General features: G+C 36.4%; 1 protein-coding gene across 1 annotated transcript in view; it reads right to left on the bottom strand.

Moving 5' to 3' along the window:
* ARHGEF38 (Rho guanine nucleotide exchange factor 38) overlaps positions 1 to 20,270 on the bottom strand; it is a 128,766-nt gene that overhangs the window by 90,927 nt on the left and 17,569 nt on the right. Inside the window, exon 2 of the mRNA XM_004040230.5 lies at positions 1,163 to 1,350. Coding sequence (XP_004040278.1) covers positions 1,163 to 1,350 — 188 coding nt within the window. The remainder of the gene's footprint in view (positions 1 to 1,162; positions 1,351 to 20,270) is intronic.

The following is a 20,270-nucleotide window of genomic DNA, read 5'->3' as shown; positions in this document are numbered from 1 at the left end:
AAATATTAGTACTCATAAAAAGATACATGTAACAGATTTCTGGATGAAACAAATATGTTACAAGATATTATTTGTAGTTTTGATCACATTTATGTAAAAATATATGTGCTTGTGTATGTATATGTAAGTGTTCAAATAGATGTCTGAGGGGATATGTCTGATTGTGTTAATGGTAATTTTCTTTGACCGTGGAATTTCCGATCATTTTCACTTTCTAGCTTCTGTTTTTCTATATTGTTTGATTTGTGTATTTACAACCCTAATGATGAGTTATAACTCCTTGGAGTCTTTGCCCTTGTATTCCACTTTGCCTGGACCATTCTGTTACCTCCTTCAGTTCTCTGCTCAATGTTCTCCACTGGAAAAGTCTTCATTTGCCACTCTATTTGAAATAGAATGACCACTCCTTTGTCCCCATCTCTCTCTCTCTTTCTTTCTTTCTTTCTTTCTTTCTTTCTTTCTTTCTTTCTTTCTTTCTTTCTTTCCTTCCTTCCTTCCTTCTTTTCTTCTTTCTTTCTTTTTCTTTCTTTCTCTCTTTTTTTTTTTGAGACAGAGTCTCACTCTGTTGCCCAGGCTGCAGTGCAATGGCACGATCTTGGCTCATTGCAACCTCCGTCTCCCGGGTTCAAGCAATTCTCTTGCCTCAGCTTCCCAAGTAGCTGGGATTACAGGCGTGTGCCACCACGCCCAGCTAATTTTTTGTATTTTGTAATTTTGTAGAGATGAGGTTTCACCATGTTGGCCAGGCTGGTCTTGAAATCCGAACCTCAGGTGATCCACCCACCTCAGCCTCCCAAAGTGCTGGGTTACAGGCATGAGCCACAGCACCTGGCCTTGTCCCCTTATTTCATTCCTTTTCCCTGCTTTAGTTTCCTCAGCCATACTTCACACCATATAACATATCTTAATTTTGTTTGCTTATTTATTTATTGTGTATTGTCTGACTCCTCCTTTTCTGCACTAGAAAGTGAACTCCACAAGGGCAGGACTTTGTTTTGTACTAAACTGTAACCCCAGAGCTGAGAACAGTGCTGTTTTGGGGAGAAAGGCACATCATCCCATTGATATACCTGAGTGCTTCAATTGCATGGTGCTAGTGATCCTATTTATGATATGGGAGAGAAAAAAATTGAAAAAATTAAAATCTCAAATATACATTTACCTTTTTATTTCTCAGGGGCTGAACCACTTCCCTAACACACAGCTCTAGATCATTGAGATAATCCTTTTCTGTCTGTATCAGCTCCTTAATGATCTTTTCCCGCTTTGCCATCATCCTCTTCATTTGATGCTCTTCCTCTGGGGTTAAGGTCTCAGCTACAGAACACTCACCCTGTGGAGTCATCTTTTCTGTTAAATGAAAACATATACAGGTGAGGCATTCTGCTGAGGTTTCTTTTTCCTTCATTACAAACAACGCCTTCGAAGGACTTTGTCAAAAAGGAAAAAGGCTGAAGGTATCCTCATGATGTTTTCTTAGGAAGCGATATATGGACATTCCTCTACAAAACTATAAGCAAGAAGAAAAGTGGGAGCGAACTTCCTCTAACAAGTGAGTTAAATGATACTCAATTATCGTGGCTTCTTTAAAATATCCCATTGCTAGTAGCTTAGCCTATAAAGCCAGTATTCAGCCTGGAGGTCAAATGTATAAAAAAAACAGTTCAGAACTTCTGTTCACATTTGCTTTTAAATCAAGGGAAGAATTTTAATTAGTAAATGAAATGCCTTTAATTAGTAAATGAAAATGAATTTTGTTTGTCACTGTTATTAAAAACAATTACCTCTCGTTCTCAGTGGGTAATATCCAAATCTCAATGAAATGGAAAACAATTGCATGATTGGAGTTTTTCTTTTCAATTCACTATCAGAATCCATGAGGAGTGAAGAAGTGGTGGATTAAATAAATTTCAACTGAAATTTTTCATGGTTCATCTTTTATACCAAGCATATCTTGTTATTTCAAAATTCTTGAACTGTCGAACAGAAAGTTTTAATTTAAAAAGTCACAGTACTGGGGAGATAATGAGATAAATGGGAAGCCTCACACATAGCAAAAGTTTATACGAAGTATTCAAGTAAGAAAGCTAAATATCTTCAAGGACGAGCTCCCCACAGCAATGTAAAATTTTGGAAGCCACAAACCAGACCACAGACCATGAAATCAACGTGGTGATAAACATCAGGGCAGTGTGTGAGTCTGTGTATGTAAGAGTGTGTGTAAATGGATTTGCTTCAAGCTTGAAGCTTAATTTTCATCTTAGTCTCTGCAGTTGCAGAAGTAATTATATTTCATTTAAAGTTAACATGATTCTAGTAACTGGTATATGAGACATCTTCAATGTTGACACAATTCCCTGAGAATGTGGAACTTTACAAAAGGGCCTATAAAGAGTCTGTACAGTAAAAAATAAATGTACAGGTCACAATGTATGAAAGTGAAAATAAAGAGTGTTTTCTTGGCTGACTCCGGGAACAAAGCTAAGACAACTGGAGAAACAATATAGCAGAAGAGTTAATGGTGTGATGTCAAGAGACTGCCCCAGGAATGTGAGCAGACACTTTAAAAAGTAATGAGCTCTCTCTCTGGTCCACTAACTTCAGCGTTTAAGGCAGAGGCTCAATATTCAAACATTTGTGGAGAGTAATTCCAGCATCAGTTTGGAAGCTATACTACGTTGATCTTTGGACAATCCAGACCCACAGGTGAGTATGTTTCGGAACCATTTATCACCTACCAATCCCTCCTTCATCAGGAAAGCAGGAAGTTTTGACAAATAGCATCCAAAACCACATGGTTTTATGAGATTTGGGCTATTTAGTGCTAAAGAAATAATCCACATGAGGCCGGGAGCAGTGGCTCACACCTGTAATCCTAGCACTTTGGGAGGCCGAGGCAGGTGGATCACAAGGTCAGGAGATCGAGACCATCCTGGCTAACACGGTGAAACCCCATCTCTACTAAAAATACAACAAAAGAGCCGGGCGTGGTGGCGGACTCCTGTAGTCCCAGCTACTTTGAAGGCTGAGGCAGGAGAATGTCGTGAACCCGGGAGGTGGAGCTTGCAGTGAGCCGAGATCGTGCCACTGCACTCCAGCCTGGGCGAGAGAATGAGACTCTGTCTCAAAATAATAATCATAATCATAAATCATAATCCACATGAGCTATATAAGAACAGATAATCTATTCAAGGAGAGAGAATGAATGCATGAGATATCCTGTAGCCCTCAAATCTTGATCTATATTATGAGAATTTGGGGGTGCTTGCTAATTTGTTTTTTTGTTTTTTGTTTTCAGAAACAGGTTCTCACTTTGTCAACCAGGCTGGAATGCAGTGGTGCAATTGCAGCTCACTGCAACCTCAAACTCCTGGGCTCAAGCAATCCTCCCACCTGAGCTTCCCGAAGCACTGGGATTACAAGTGTGAGCCACTGCACCAGCCTAATTTGTAATATTTGCATTGGAAAGTAGAAGCAGCCTGCCTCTCAGTGCCCCAGATTTGAAAAAGCAAGTTACAATCACGTGTCATTACAATGAATTATTTTGGATATGAAAGAGGAAGACAGGACACCTTATGAGGGGAGCTGCAGTGAGGAGGCTGCATTGTGGCCCTTTCTTTTTAAAAATGTGCATATTCAAGATGTACAACATAATATGTTGATGTATTATACATAGTGAAATGATTGGGTGGGGGCGGGGGAGACTGAGGGCAGAGAGGTGTGAGGGAGGTCCTTTACTCCTGGAGTATGTGAAATAGAGCACAGGAGGAAATCTCATGCGTAAGAGAGCTGACAAACCAGTATGGACACTGCCCAATTATCACTTAATGTTTCCTTGAACATAAAAATGATGCTGATGAAAAACTGCTCTGACATTTGCTTTTCCAGGTTCTAAACCTTCTATGCCTTATAAAATTAATCTATGAATTATTTGGGATCCTAGCAAGGAGAAGGAAGTTTTTCCTGATCGTCGACAAAGGAATATCCCTAAAACATGCATTTGGGTTCCTTTTAGTTCTAAATTCCAGGACTCAATCACAATGTTAACTTAACCTGCTTCACAGACGTTTCAGTTGCTGCACTTTAAAATGTACCACATAAGATTTTGTCAATTAAAAGCTGCTTAGGTTTTCCAATACTGCTCAACAACTTGTTGAGAACAAATTTGTGGGGGCAAGGTGGGTGAAATAAAGTGTCAGTGAAAATACTCAACTTCTCCCTCAGGTATAAAAATCTCTCAGAGAATTTACAGTTGAGCAACCTTATGAGATATCTTTGCTTGCTCTTTTGACTCAGGTTTATTGTAGGAACAAAAACTTCACTTGCATCATTTTATGGTCAGGTTTCTAAACACTTTCTATGTTTGCATTTCTTAAACCAACAAACTCTGCAATGCATTGTGGACACATTTTGTTTTTATAAGATCTTTCTCTGCATTTAAACATTTTATCTTTTAGTTATACTTAGCTTTTATATATAAAAGTATTTGGAACTCAACAATATTGCCAACACATATCGCCCAAATCAGCAGTCAGCTATAGCCCGTCTTTTATTTCTGGATGAAGCAACCGAGGGGGCCTGGCGCGGTGGCTCATGCCTGTAATCCCAACACTTTGGGAGGCCGAGGTGGGTGGATCACCTGAGGTTAGGAGTTTCATACCGGCCTGACCAACATGGAGAAACGCCGTCTCTACTAAAAATACAACATTAGCCGGGTGTGGTGGCACATGCCTGTAATCCCAGCTACTTGGGAGACTAAGGCAGGAGAATCACTTGAACCCACCAGGCGGAGATTGCAGTGAGCCGAGATCGTGCCGTTGCACTTCAGCCTGGGTGACAGAAGGAGACTCCGTCTCAAAAAAAAAAAAAAAAAAAAAAAAAAAAAAAAAAAAAAAAGCAACAGAGGGGATATTTAGGAAAGAAGGAAAAATTGTTTTAGGAATAAATGTTTCCCAATAGTTTGCATATAATAAAATACAATGTCAAAGCCAAAGTGAAACTAAGGTTAAAAGGATATTCAGATTGCTATAACAGAAATATGCAGCTCTATATTAAAGCAGTACCATGTAATTGACTTCACTCTGTATTTCTTTCACACTCAAGCTTTATTTTTCCAGCGGTGATGTGAATTTTTACTATTCTAGCCACAAAATTCATTAATAATATATGTGGAGATTCCTGGCCAAGGAAGTTTATATAAAAAGAGGTTGTTGCAGTTTGGGAAAAGGATAATCGGACTTGAGATCAGCTCTGCCACTCAGCTGTGAGAACACAGTAGATTAATAACTAATAGTTATCCTCACAGAGCCTTGGTTTCCTTACCTGTAAACTATGCATGAAAACCATCACAGTGTGATCATGAAGACTGAATTAAATGAGCAGCTCCATGTGGAAGCTCCTTGAGATCTTTAAAACAATACAAACGTTAACTATTTCTGCGGGAATGGGAAAAATAAGGTTACTTTCTCTACAGTCTCAAACTCTTCCACCATCTAGAGCAAACAATTATCCCATAATTTTGTGGTTACCAACTTGTCAAGAAAAATGCATGACTAAAGTGGGTGGACAGCTAGTTCAGTTGGAAGAGGAAGAGGAAAGAAAATAGGGATGCTGCTTTCAGAGGAAAGTCAGAACAAAGCTGGGGTTTAGAATCCTGAGCAGTTTATCTGGCTTGGGTATATGCATGGGGAGAACCTCGATCTCTTAGAGAAGTGCAACAGCACCCAAAGGCAAAGGGGTGTTGGGGGAGGACTGAAGACAATCTTCATTGATAGCCAGGTTTTGCTTAGAATTTATCCTATCCTGTTTTTCCTTTCTTCTTGCTTTTGCTACTACTACTGCCATTTAGGGGTGGATTTAAGGAGAGGTAATTTCTTTCTTTCTTTCTTTGTAAGTTATAAAATAATATGTAATTGTAATATCTATCTACGTTATATATAGATAGAGATAGAAATAGCTATAGCTATAGACAGATAGACATAGATACAGATAGAGAGAGAGATGTAGAGATAGTAGAGGTTTAAGTGCATAGCCTTGGGAGCCAGACTGCCTGGGCTCAAACTCCACCACTACCATTTATTAGATCTGTTACCTCAGACAAGTTACTTAGCTCTTCCTGTATCAATTTTCTCATCTGTAAGTTAAGGATAACGTTAGTAAAGCCTTATAAAGTGATTTCGAAGATTAAATTAGTTAATGTCTGTAAAACATTTGTAACAGTGCCTGGCATTGTAGTGGATATCTTGTAAATGTTTTATTATTATTAGATGCAATCCCTATTTATTAATTGTAATATTATTTTTACTGTATTATTGGTTGTAGTCTAGTGTAGTGTATAGGCTTCTCAAAATATCTCCATGCACATACAAATACACGTATTTACAGAAGTTCAGTTTTTTGTTTGTTTTATTTTTTAACAGTAACAAGCTCATATACATATTCTTCTGCAACTTGCTTTTGCAACTATAACAGTATATAGTGGGGATCTTTTTTGTAACAACAGCATAATTGTGTCAGACCCTGCTGTTGTCTGCACAGTATCTATTCTCCTATTTGTTTTTCATGAACTGAACCATAAATAGATAAAAATATTTATTTATTGGGCAATTTTTAAATCAAGAGTGGGAAAAGGGAACATACTCAGGAAACATATCCAGATAAAGGATCAGAAAAGGAAACACACTAAGTAAAAATAATGCTCCAAAGAAAGAGACATCAATAAAATGATTTGTCTCAGCCTTGGTGGTGATCAATAGAAAAAAAAAATAGCATCCCTTAACAATTCAAGGACACTGGCTTTCATATGGATTTGAGATCTGAAATTATTGAATGCTTAACAAATAAATACTAAGGGCTTACTATGAGCCCAAAATCATCTTAGGCTCTGGGGATACAGCAATTAAAAAAAAAATCAAAAAAAAAAATTCCTTTCCTTATGGAACTTAACTTCTAGTTGGGGAAGAAGAACATAAATAATTTAAACAAGTTATTTAGTATACTAAAAGGTGATAAGTGATATAGAGAAAAATAATGCTATGAAAGCTGCTAGGAAGAGCTTAAAATGTGTGCAATTTTAAATAAGATGGCAGGAAAGGCCTGAAATTGAGTTGAAAGGTGAGAGAGTGATGCAGATATCTGGGAGAGGAGGTTTTTAGCAGATGAATTGGTCAGTGGAAAACCTTAAGGTGAGCGTGTGCATGGCCTTTTAAAGGAACAGGAAGTAGAGCAACGTGTGGCCAGGTAGGAGAACGCTGGGGAGAGGATAAGCGATTTGGTGGACAGGACAGCTTGGGAGAGATTGTGGCGACTTCTAAGTATTTTAAACATTTAAACATTTTTGTGATATTGCAGAAAAGCTAAAGACATTAATGAACTTTAGATGTTTTTAAATTAAGGATATATGTTAAAATTTCAAGGCCAACCATTAAAATAAAATAGCATGTAAAATTTCAAAACCAGTAGAGGAAAGAAAGCAGTTCAAATGAAGAAAGGAGAAAACCGAAACAGAAAAACTAATATAAGGCAGTCAATCCAAATCTATGTGTAATCATAATAACTCAAGTGACCATATTATCAAACTGTATTCAAAAAACAACAACGATATGCCATTTATAGTAGAGAACATAAGCACACAAGAAGATGAAAGTACAAAAATATATACTGAGCAAATACTAATTAAAGGAAGGGTGAGATATAGCTATTTTACACAGATAAAATAGACTTTAAGGCAAAAATAAAAGTGGGCAGTATATAGTGATAAAGTGTCCCATTCATTAGGAAGATATGAAAATTCTAATTCTGTATGTACTAAATAACATGATTTCAAAACATGTGAAGCAAAAAGTGAAAGAGTTGAAGGTAGAATTTGACAAATCAGTCTTAATAGTGATATTTTAAACATAACTGTCAGTAACTGATAGACTGTTAGGACAGAAAATATTTACTCCAATAATTAGAGATTACATAGTATTTTTAAGGACACTTGATGAAATACATCATAAATTAAGTTATAACATTTCAAAGAATTAGTAAATTGAGAACCACAACTACCATGAAATTAATGTAGAAATAAATAACAAAAATAAAATGTTAGGACTCATTTGTTTTGGAATTAAAAGAGGACCAAAACCTACAAAATAACTGACGGGTCACAGAAGAAATGACTAAAGTAAATAGAACATATCTGTTATAAGGATAAGAAAAATATTACAAATTAAAACATGTGGAAGGTAGGTAAAGCACTGCTTACAGAAAATTTATAGACTTAAATTCATATACAAGAAAAGAAGCAAGAGTGAAAATGATTTGACTCTTAACTAAATAAGTAAAAAAAAAAAAAAAAAATACAATAAGCCAAAAGAGAATAAAGGAAATTAAGAACAAAGCTTAATGAAATTGAATAGAAACTCAAGTCAGGCTTCAACTGTTCCTCGCAGCTACATTGCAAGGAATACGAGATTTCTTTTTTTTTTTTTTTTTTTTTGAGATGGAATCTAGCTCTGTCGCCCAGGCTGGAGTGCAGTGGCATGATTTTGGCTCACTGTAACCTCCACCTCCTTGGTTCAAGTGATTCTCCTGCCTCAGCCTCCTGAGTAGCTGGGATTACAGGCGCTCGCCACCACACCCAGCCAATTTTTTGTATTTTTAGTAGAGACGGGGTTTCACTGGGTTGGCCAGGCTGGTCTCGAGCTCCTGACCTTGTGATCCACCCACCTCGGCCTCCCAAAGTGCTGGGATTACAAGCGTGAGCCACCACACCCGGCCATAGGAATACGAGATTTTAAGAAATCCTAAAAACACACGGAAACACGATACCATGAGTCAGATGCAGAAAATAAAATTGATAGCATAAATATATCCACAAAGTCTTAAGATACTGAAATTATTAGAGATATAAAAAGGGTATTTAATAGGTTTAAAAAACAAGTAATGGTTTGAAATTATAAGCAAGAAACAAGAGAATATAAAAATGATCAAGTGGATTTTAAAAGTTAATACAGAATCTTAAAATAAAAGCTCATAATAATTAAAATTTAATTATTTTGTTTAATCAATAAATAAGTTGAATAAATAGTTGAGTTGTATAATGAACTAAATAGTAAATTATACAAAGTTAAAGAGATTAATGAACAAGCCAAGAAAATTTTATAGAATGCAATAGACATGTAAAATATGTGAGAGAGGTTAGGAGATGTTGAGGATTGAATAAGAAGGTTCAACTAATGTTTACTAGGAGGTCTAGAGGGTATAATAGAGAATGTAAGGAAGAACATTATTTGAAGTGCTAAAAGCTGGGAGCTTTTCAGAATTTTTGAAATATGCTATTCCTGAGTTCATTCCAAGATGGCCAACTACATGCAAGCAGGAGAAACATCTCCCACCAAGTGACCAAAACACTGGGAAGACTGGTGCACTCCTAGTAAATCTTCAAAGAAAAGGCATTGAGAGGGGACAGAAGGAAGCCACAGATTCTGGGCTCAAGGCAGAGAAAGCTAGGAATCCTGTATGGGGCTACGGGGCACCGGGACTTGTTCTTGGCCTCCAACTACTCCTGCAGGTGGGGTGAGTTAAACAGACAAGGAGTACTTCAAATAATGCTTCTTCCTTACAGTCTCTATTATACCCTCTAGACCTCTACAGAACTCTCCACCAAAAAACAAACAGAATAGTCCCGGCTTGGTGGCTCATGCCTGTAATCCCAGCAGTTTGGGATGCCGAGGTTGGTGGATCATTTGAGGTCAGGAGTTTGAGACCAGCCTGGCCAACATGGTGAAACCCTGCCTCTACTAAAAATACAAAAACTAGCCGGGCGTAGTGGTGGTCACCTGTAGTCCCAGCTACTTGGGAGGCTGAGGCAGGAGAATCGCTTGAACCGGGAAGGTGGAGGTTGTAGTGAACTGAAATAGTGCCACTGCACTCCAGCCTAGGCAACAGAGCAAGACTCTGTCTCAAAAAAACAAACAAACAAAGACACAAACACAAAAACCAGAATATACATTCTTCTCATTGCCACATGGCACATACTCTGAAATCAACCACAAAATCAGACATACAATTATGCTCAGTACATGTACAAAAATCCTTGAAATTATACCAACCACTCTCTCAGACCATAGTACAATAAAATTAGAATTAACGACCAAGAAAATTGCCCAGAACCACACAATTACATGGAAATGAAACAACTTGTTCATGAATGACTTTTGGGTAAATAATGAAATTAAGGGAGAAATCAAGAAGTTTGTTGAAACCTATGAAAACCAAGACGCAACATACCAGAATCTCTGGGACACAGCTAAGGCAGTGTTAAGAGGGAAATATATAGCACTAAATGCCCACATCGAAAAGTTAGAAAGATCTCAATTTAACAACTTAACATCACAAATAAAAGAGCTAAAGAAGGAAGAGCAAACCAACCTCCAAGCTAGCAGAAGACACAAACTAGTCAAAATCAGAGCTGAATAGAAGATCGAGACATGAAAACCATTCAAAAGATCAATGAATCCAAGATCTAGTTTTTTTTGAAAAAATTAATAAGATAGACTGCTAGCTAGACTAATAAAGAAGAAAAGAGAAAAGATCCAAATGAACACAATTGGCAATGGCAAAAGAGGTAATACCACTGACCTCACAGAAATACAATCATCAGAGACTATTCTGAACACACTATGCACACAAACTAGAAAATCTAGATGAAATGGATAAATTCCTGGACATATACACCCTCCCAAAACTGAACCAGGAAGAAATTCAATTTCCGAACAGACCTATAATGAGCTCCCAAACTGAGTAAGTAGTAAATAGCCTACCAACCAAAAGAAGCTCAGTACCGGAGGGATTCACAGCCAAATTCAAACACATGTACGAATAAAAGCTGATATTATTCCTACTGAAGCTATTCCAAAAAATTGAGGAGGAGGAATTCCTCCCCAACTCCTGCTATGAGGCCAGAATCATCCTGATACCAAAGACTGGCAGAGACACAACAAATAAAGAAAACTTCAGGCCAATATCCTTGGTGAACATCAATGCAAAAATCCTCAGCAAAATACTGGCAAATCAAATCCAGCAGCACATCAAAAAGCTAATTCACCACAATCAAGTAGGCTTCATCCCTGGGATGCAAGGATGGTTCAACATATGCAAATCAGTAAATGTGATTCATCTCATAAGCAGAACTAAAGACAAAAACCACATGATCATCTGAACAGATGCAGAAAAGGCTTTTGATACGGTTCAATATCCCTTCATGTTAAAAACTATCAATGAACTAAGTATTGAAGGAACATATCTTAAAATAATAAGAGCCATCTGTGACAAACCCACAGCCAACAACATACTAAATGGGCAAAAGCTGAAAGCATTCCCCTTAAAAACTGGCACAAGACAGGAATGCCTGCTCTCACCACTCTTACTTAACATAGTATTGGAAATCCTGGCCAGAACAATCAGGCAACAGAAAGAAATAAAGGGGATCCAAATAGTGAAAGTATTCCTGTTTGCAGATGACATGATTCCATATCTAGGAAACCCCATAGTCCTGGCCCAAATACTCCTTCAGTTGATGAACAAATTCAGCAAAGTTTCAGGATACAAAATCAACATACCAAAAAAAACCCCACTAGCATTCCTATACACCAAGAACAGCCAGGCTTGATATGCACCAAAATAGAACTTCTTGACAGCATAAAATCCACAGGGCCTATAAAACAGTAACATAATGAGAAAAACTGAAAGTATCTAGGTAACAATGACATGATAAATGAAACTATACCTCACATCTCAATGTTAAATGTAAGTGGCTAAACGCTCCACTTAAAATATACAGATTGGCATAATGGATTAAAAAAAAATCACAAACCAAATATCAACTGTCTTCCAGAGACCTACCTAAAATATAAAGATTCATATAAATTCATGGTAAAAAAGTGGAAAAAGATATTCTATGCAAATGGAAACCAAAGCGAACAGGAATGGTTATTCTTAGGTCACACAGACCTTAAAGCAACAACAGTAAAAGACAAAAAGGTCATTTTATAATGATAAAAGGATAATTTTGACAGGAAGATATCATAATCCTAAATTCATATGTACCTTACATGGGAGCTCCCATCTTCATAAAACAATTACTACTAGACCTAAGACAGCAACACAATAACAGTGGGAAAATTCAATACTCCACTGACAGTACTACACAGATCATCAAGACAGAAAGTCAACAAAGAAACAACAGACTTAACTTATATTCTATAACAAATGGACCTAACAGATATTATAGAACATTCTACTCAAGAACTGCAGAATATACATTCTTCTCATCAGCACGTGGAACATCCTCCAAGACAGACCATACGATAGGCCACAAAACAAGTCTCAATAAATTTTGAGAAGTCAAAATAATATCAACTATCTTTCAGACCACAGTGGAATAAAACTAGAAATTAACTCCACAAGGAACCCCCATAGCTATATAAACACATGGAAATTAAACGATCTGCCCCTGAATGATTTTGAGGTTACTGATGAAATCAAGATAGAAATTTAAATATTCTTTGAAATTAATGATCATTAATGACACAAGTTATCAAAACCCTGGGATACAGCAAAAGGAACACTAAAAGGAAAGTTTATAGTGCTAAATGCCCACATTAAAAAGTCTAAAAGATCACAAATTGACAATCTAATGTTACACCTTAAGGAACTAGAGAAAAAAGAACAAACTCAATCCAAAGCTAGCAGAAGAAGAGGAATAACAAAGATCAGAGCAGAACCAAAAGAAATTAAAACAAAAAAATACAAAAGATCAATGAAACAAAAAGCTGGTTCTTTGAAAAGATAAACAAAATTGATAGGCCATTAGCAAGATTAACCAAGAAAAGAGAGAAGATTCAAATATGCTCAATTAGAAATGAAACTTGAGACATTACAGCTGACACCACAGAAATAAAAAAAGATCATTTGAGATTACTATGAACATTTCTAGGCACACAAACTAGAAAACATATAGGAAATGGATAAATTCCTGGAAACTTACAACCCTCTTAGATTAAGTCAGGAAGAAATAGGAACCCTGATTAGACCGATAAGCAGCGAGATGGGAGAAGTTAACTAGAAATTTGCCAACAACAACAACAACAAAAACCCAGGACCAGATGGATTCACAGCTGAATTCTATCAGACATTCAAAGAAAAATTGGCATCAATCCTACTGAAACCATTACAAAAGATAGAGGAAGAGGGAATCCTACCTAAATCATTCTATGAAGCCAGCATCACTCTGATACAAAAATCAGGAAAGGATATAATAAAAAAAGACTATTGCAAGAACAAAAAACCAAACACCACGTATTCTCACTCATAGGTGGGAATTGAACAATGAGAACACATGGACACAGTAAGGGGAACATCACCCTCTGGGGACTGTTGTGGGGTGGGGGGAGGAGGGAGGGATAGCATTAGGAGATATACCTAATGCTAAATGATGAGTTAATGGGTGCAGCACACCAGCACGGCACATGTATACATATGTAACTAACCTGCACATTGTGCACATGTACCCTAAAACTTAAAGTATAATAATAATAAAAAAATTAAAGAAAGAAAAAAAGAAAGCTACAAACCAATATTTCTTTTGAACATAGATGCAAAATTCTCAATAAAATACTAGCTAGCTGAATCTAACAGCAAATCAAAAAGGTAATACACCATGATCAAGTGCGTTTCATACCTAGGTTGCCGAGATGGTTAAACATATACAAGTCAATATATGTGATACATCACATAAGCAGAATTAAAAACACAAATCATAGGATCTTCTCAATAGATGCAGAAAAAAGCACTCAATAAAATTCAGCATCCCTTTACGATAAAAACCTTCAACAAACCCCAACATCATACTGAGGAAGAAAAGTTGAAAGAATTCCTCCTGTGAACTGGAAAAAGACAAGGATGCCCACTTTTACCATTCCTATTCAACATAGTACTGGAAGTCCTAGGCAGAGCAAACAGGTAAGAGAAGGAAATAAGGGGATCCACTTTGGAAAAGAGAAAGTCAAACTTCACTGCTCACTGGTGACATTACTCTATACTTAGGAAACCCTAAATTTTCCTTCAAAAGACTCTTAGATTTGATAAACAAATTCAGTAAAGTCTCAGGTTACAAAATCAATGTACACAAATCAGCAGTGCTGCTTGCTATACACCAACAATGAGCAAGCTGAGAATCAAATAAAGAACTCAATCCCTTTTATGATGCCTGCAAAAAAAAAAAAAAAAAAGAAAGAAAATTGAATAACTAAGAATATACTTAACCAAGGAGGTGAAAATTCTCTACAAGGAGAACTACAAAACACTGCTGAAATAAAGCATAGATGACACAAATGGAAACACATTCCATGCTAATGGATTGGAATAATCAATACTGTGAAAATGACCATACTGCCCAAAGCAATCTACAGATTAAATGCAATTCCCATCAAAATACCAAAACCATTTTTCACAGAATTAGCAAAAACAATCCTAAAATTCATATGGAACCAAAAAAGCCCCCAAATAACTAAAGCGATCCTAAACAAAAAGAACAAATCTGGAGACATCACATTACTGGACTTTAAGTTATACTACAAGGCTGTAGTTACCAAAACAACATGGTACTCTCAAAAGGAGGCAGATAGACTAAGGGAACAGAATAGAGAACCCAGAAATAAAGTCAAATGCTTATAAACAGTTGATCTTCAACAAAGCATACAAAAACATAAATTGGGAAAAGGAAACTCTATTTAATAAATGATGCTGGGAAAACTAGATATCCACATGTAGAAGAATGAAACTGGATCCCTATCTCTCACCTTATACAAAAATAAACTCAAGATGGATCAAAGACTTAAATCTAGGGCTGAAAGCATAAAAATTCTAGAAGATAACTTTGAAAAAACTCTTCTGGACATTGCCCTAGGCAAAGTATTTATGACTAAAACCCTAAAAGCAAATGGAAAAAAAGCAAAAAAGCAAAAAATAAATAAATGAGACCTGATTAAACTAAAAAGCTTCTGCACAGCCAAAGAAATAATAATCAGAATAAACACACAATCCAGAGTGGAGAAAATACTTTTAAACTATGTCTCTGAAAAAGGACTAATATCCAGAATCTACAAGGAACTCAAACAAATTAAGGAAAAAACAAATAACCCCATCAAGAAGTGGGCAAAGGACATAGATAGACGTTTCTCAAAAGAAGATATACAAATGACCCACAAACATGAAAAAATGCTCAACATCAGTAATTGTTAGGGAAATGCAAATTAAAGCCACAATGGGATACCATCTTACTCCAGTAAGAATGGCCATTATCAAAAAGTCAAAAAATGATAGATGTTGATGTAGATGTGATGAAAGGAGAATGCTTCTACTCTGCTGGTGGGAATGTAAATGAGTACAACCTCTATGAAAAATAGTATGGAGATTCCTTAAAGAACTAGATCTACAATTCGATCCAGCCTTCCCACTAATGGATATCTACCCAAAGGAAAGAAGTCATTATATGAAAAAGACACATGTACTTGTATGTTTATTGCAGCACAATTCACAATTGCAAAGATATGAAGCCAACCTAAGTGCCCACTGACCAGTGAGTGGATACAGAAAATATGGTGTGTGTGTGTGTGTGTATATATATATATGTATGTGTGTGTGTATGTGTGTACATATATATATATGCTATATGTATGTGTGTACATATATATATATGCTATATATATGTATGTGCATATATATATGTGCTATGGAATATAGCCATAAAAAAGAATGAAATAATGTCTTTTGCAGCAACCTGGATGGAGCTGGACACCATTATTCTATATGGGATACAAAACTACATATTGGGTACAACATACATTATTCAGGTGATAGGTGCGCTAAAACGTCAGAATTCACTGCTATATAATCAATCTATGTAACCAAAAACGACTTGTACCCCAAAAGCTATAGAAATAAAAAAAATTTTTAATCCAACAAACAAGGGATAGAAAGAAACTGCCTTAACATAATAAAATCCATATATAAAAAATTAACAGCAAACATCATACTCAATGGTGAAAGACTGAAGGCTTCTTTTCTAAGATCAGAAACAAGACAAGGATGCCTGCTCTTGCCACTTCTTTTTTTTTTTTTTTTTTTTGAGATGGAGTCTTGCCCTGTCACCCAGGCGGGAGTGCAATGGCACCATCTCTGCTCACTACAACCTCTGCCACCTGGGGTCAAGCGATTTTCCTGCCTCAGCCTCCAAGTAGCTGGGATTACAGGTGCCTACAACCATGCCTGGCTAGTTTTTTTTTTGTATCTTTAGTAGAAATGGGGTTTCACTATGTTGGTCAGGCTGGTCTTGAACTCCTGACCCCGGGATCCACCCACCTTGGCCTCCCAAAGTGCTGGGATTACAGGCGTGAGCCACCGCACCCGGTCTTTGCCACTTCTTTTCAACATAGTACTGAAAATTCTAGCTGGAGCAATTAGGCAAGAAAAAGAGATAAAGGCATCCAAAGTGGAAAAAAAAGAAGTGAAATTCTCTCTGTTCTAAAATTATATGATCTCATGTGTGGAAAACTAAATGTCCACCCCAAAAACTGTTGGAACTAATAAATTCAGTAAAGTAGCAGAATATAAAGTCAACACACAAAAATCAGTTTCATTTCTTCTATACAGTAGTAATGAACAATCTGAAAAAATATTAAGAAAGTGTTTCCATTCACAGTAGCATCAAAAACAATGAAATACTTATGACTTAACCTAACCAAAGAGGAGAAAGATTTGTACAATGAAAACTACAAAATATTATTAAAGAAATTAAAGATATAAATACATGAGAAGATATGTTCATGGACGGAAAGACTTGATATTGTTAAGCCATCAATACTACCCAAAGTGATTTACAGATTCTATGCAATCTTTATCAAAATTCCGATTTTTTTTGCAGAAATAAAAAAAAACCCATCCTAAAACTTACATGGCATCTCAAGGGACAACAATAGGCCAAAATAATCTTGAAAAAGAAGAATAAAGCTGGAGGAACTCATGCTTCGTGACTTCAAAACTTACTACAAAGTTACAGGAAATCAACATATTGTGGTACTGGCATAAATACAGACTAATGAAACAGAATAAAGAACCAGAAATAAATCCTTGCATATATGGTCAAATGATATTTTACAAGGGTGCCAAGATTATTTTATGGGGAAAAGACAATCTTTACAACAAATGGTGCTGGGAAAATTGGATATTTGCATGCAAAAGAATGAAGTTAGACCCTTATCTAACACCACATACAAAATTTAACTCAGAATGGATCAGAAATCTAAAAATATAAAACTTGTAAAGGAAAACATAGGGCAAAAATTTCATGATATTGAATTTGGCAGTAATTTCTTGGATATGACAAAGGCTCAGGCTTTTTTCTTCTTTTCTGAAGAAACAGAAAAGTTGGACTTATGAAAATTTTAAAGTTTGTGCATCAGAAGACACTATCAACAAAATAAAAGAGCAGTTTACAGCATAGGAGAAAATATTTGTATATCTGATAAAAGATTAATACCCAGAATGTAGAAAGAGCTCCAAAACTCAACAATAACAACAACAAAATAAACAACCTGAATAAAAAATGAGCAAAGCACTTGAATAGACTTTTCTCCAAAGAAAATATACAAAGGTCCCATCAGCATGTGAAAAGACGCTCAGCATCACTAATCATGAGGGAAAAGCAAATCATAACTACAGTGAGATACCACTTTGCACCCATTAGGATGGCTAATATATTTTAAAATATAAGCCAGAAGTGTTGGCAAGGATGTGGAGAAGTTGGAATTGGAATTCTTGAGTATTGTTGGTAGGATTGCATTATTCTCAGTAGCTAAAGCACGGAAGCAACCCAAGTATCCATTAATGAATAAATAGATGAACAAAATGTGTAATATTCAGAAAATGGAATATTATTCAGCCTTAAAAAGAAAGCGAATTATGACATATGTTATAACCTGGACGAACCTTGAGGACATTATGGCAAGTAAAATAAGCCAGGCACAAAGGGCAAATACATATGATCCCACTTGTATGAGGTACTTAGAATAGTCGAAATCATAGAAATGGAAAGTGGAGATGGTTGCCTAGGACTGAGGATGGGGGAGAAGAGAGAGTTATTGTTTAATAGTTACAGAGTTTCATTTTTACAAGATGAAAAGAGTGCTGGAGGTGGTGGTGAGGTTTGCAGAACATTATGAATGTATTTAATGCCACGGAACTGTACACTTTAAAGTGGCTAAGATGGTAAATGTTGTTATGTGCATTTTACCACAAATGAAAAATTAGGGGGAAAATGAACCTAATGAGACTATGAAACAAATGCAAATAGAATAGACATAGCAAGGCTTCCTGGGCGTACTAAAATATTTTTCCAAAATTTTAACAGTTATATAGTAATTGGAAAAAAAAGAAAAGTTTCAATGTCAGAAGAAGTCATGTTTTAAAATTCATAATAGTTTTGATTTGAATTTGGAGTGCAAGGCAATTTAAACAAAACAGATCTTCTCTTCTTAAAAAAAAGTCTTCTGTGAGTTTTAAAAATCACATAGAAAGGTAGGTTTATAAAGATGCAGAGTTGAAGTATAAATAGAGTAAACAGCATAACTGAATATATCTTTGTTCCAAACATTATACTGATGATGGAATGACCTTCATAGTTAATGATATCCTTCTATCTCACAGGCTGTTTGACTATATATCATGTGCAACACACAGGACTAATGTACTTTCGCCTGGCTTCTTTCTATCAGGCACCATATGTATGCTGCATCAAATTTCCTGGCAAAAATGTTATTCCAAGGTAATGTGTACAATAAAAATGTTCCCTTGGTGTCACAACAATATTATTTCTCCTCTGACAGTATTGTTAGAATCTACATTGATGAATACTCATCTGCCAATTCGAAAAGGAACATATGTGTGGGTAAGAACAGTCATGCACTCCTTCTCACTATTATGAAATATAAAGACTGAAATGACTTCTTAGAGGAATTCAACGCAAAATATCAAAAATCTTCCTGAAGAGGCATGAGCAGGCAGGGCGCGGTGGCTCATGCCTGTAATCCCAGCACTTTATGAGGCTGAGGCGGGCGGATCACCTGAGGTCAGGAGTTTGAGACCAGCCTGGCCAACACAGGGAAACCCGTCTCTACTAAAAATACAAAAAATTAGCTGGGCATGGTGGTGGGCGCCTGTAATCCCAGCTACTCCGGAGGCTGAGGCAGGAGAATGGCGAGAACCTGGGAGGCGGAGCTTGCAGTGAGCCAAGATTGCGCCGTTGAACTCCAGCCTGGGTGACAGAGTGAGACTCCGTCTCAAAAAAAAAAAAAAAAAAGAAAAAGAAAAAGAAAAAAGAAAAAAAAAGAAGAGGTATGAGTTCATTTTAGGACTGCAATTCTCATTTCAATAATTTTAATAACAAATTTTTCCTCCTGTAGATGGATATATTCTTTTTTCTCCAACTTTTTCATTGTAGTAAAATATACATGACATAAAATGTATGATGGTAACTATTTTTAAGTGTGCAGTTCAGCGGCATTAAATGCATTCACATTGTTGGACAACCATTACCACCAAACATCTCCAGAATGTTTTCATCTTTCTAAACAAATTTTATACCTATTAAACAATACTTATGCATTTCTTCCTCCCTCCAGCCCCTGGCAACCATCATTCTGCTTTTTGTCTCTATGAATTTGACTACTATGTACTTCATATAAGTAGAGTCATACAGTATTTGTTCTTTTGTGTCTGGCTTATTTCAGTTAGTGGAATGTACTCAAGGTTCATCTGTGTTGTATCATGTTTCCTCAAGGTTCATTGATGTTATATCATGTTATCAGAATTTCCTTTCCTTTTAAGGCTGATGATACTCCATTGTGTATATATACCATGATATGGATTGGCTGTGTCCCCACCCAAATCTCATCTTGAATTGTAGATCCCATAATCCCTATGTGTCATGGGAGGGACCTGGTGGGAGGTAATTGAATCATAAGGATGGTTACAAGGATGGTTACCCCTAGGCTGCTGTTTTTGGACAGTGAGTTCTCACAAGATTTGACAGTTTTACAAGGGCCTTTTCCCCACTCTTCACTCATAGTTCCCCTTCTCATGTTGCCATGAGAAGGATGTGTTTGCTTCCTCTTCTGCCATGACTGTAAGTTTCCTGAGGCCTCCCCAGCCCTGTGGAACTCTGAGTC

This window comes from Gorilla gorilla, chromosome 3, assembly GCF_029281585.2.
Source record: "Gorilla gorilla gorilla isolate KB3781 chromosome 3, NHGRI_mGorGor1-v2.1_pri, whole genome shotgun sequence".
NCBI classification, from domain to species: Eukaryota; Metazoa; Chordata; class Mammalia; order Primates; family Hominidae; genus Gorilla; species Gorilla gorilla.
The sequence above is the reverse complement of the archived record's forward strand: the minus strand, read 5'-3'. Positions and strand labels throughout refer to the sequence as shown.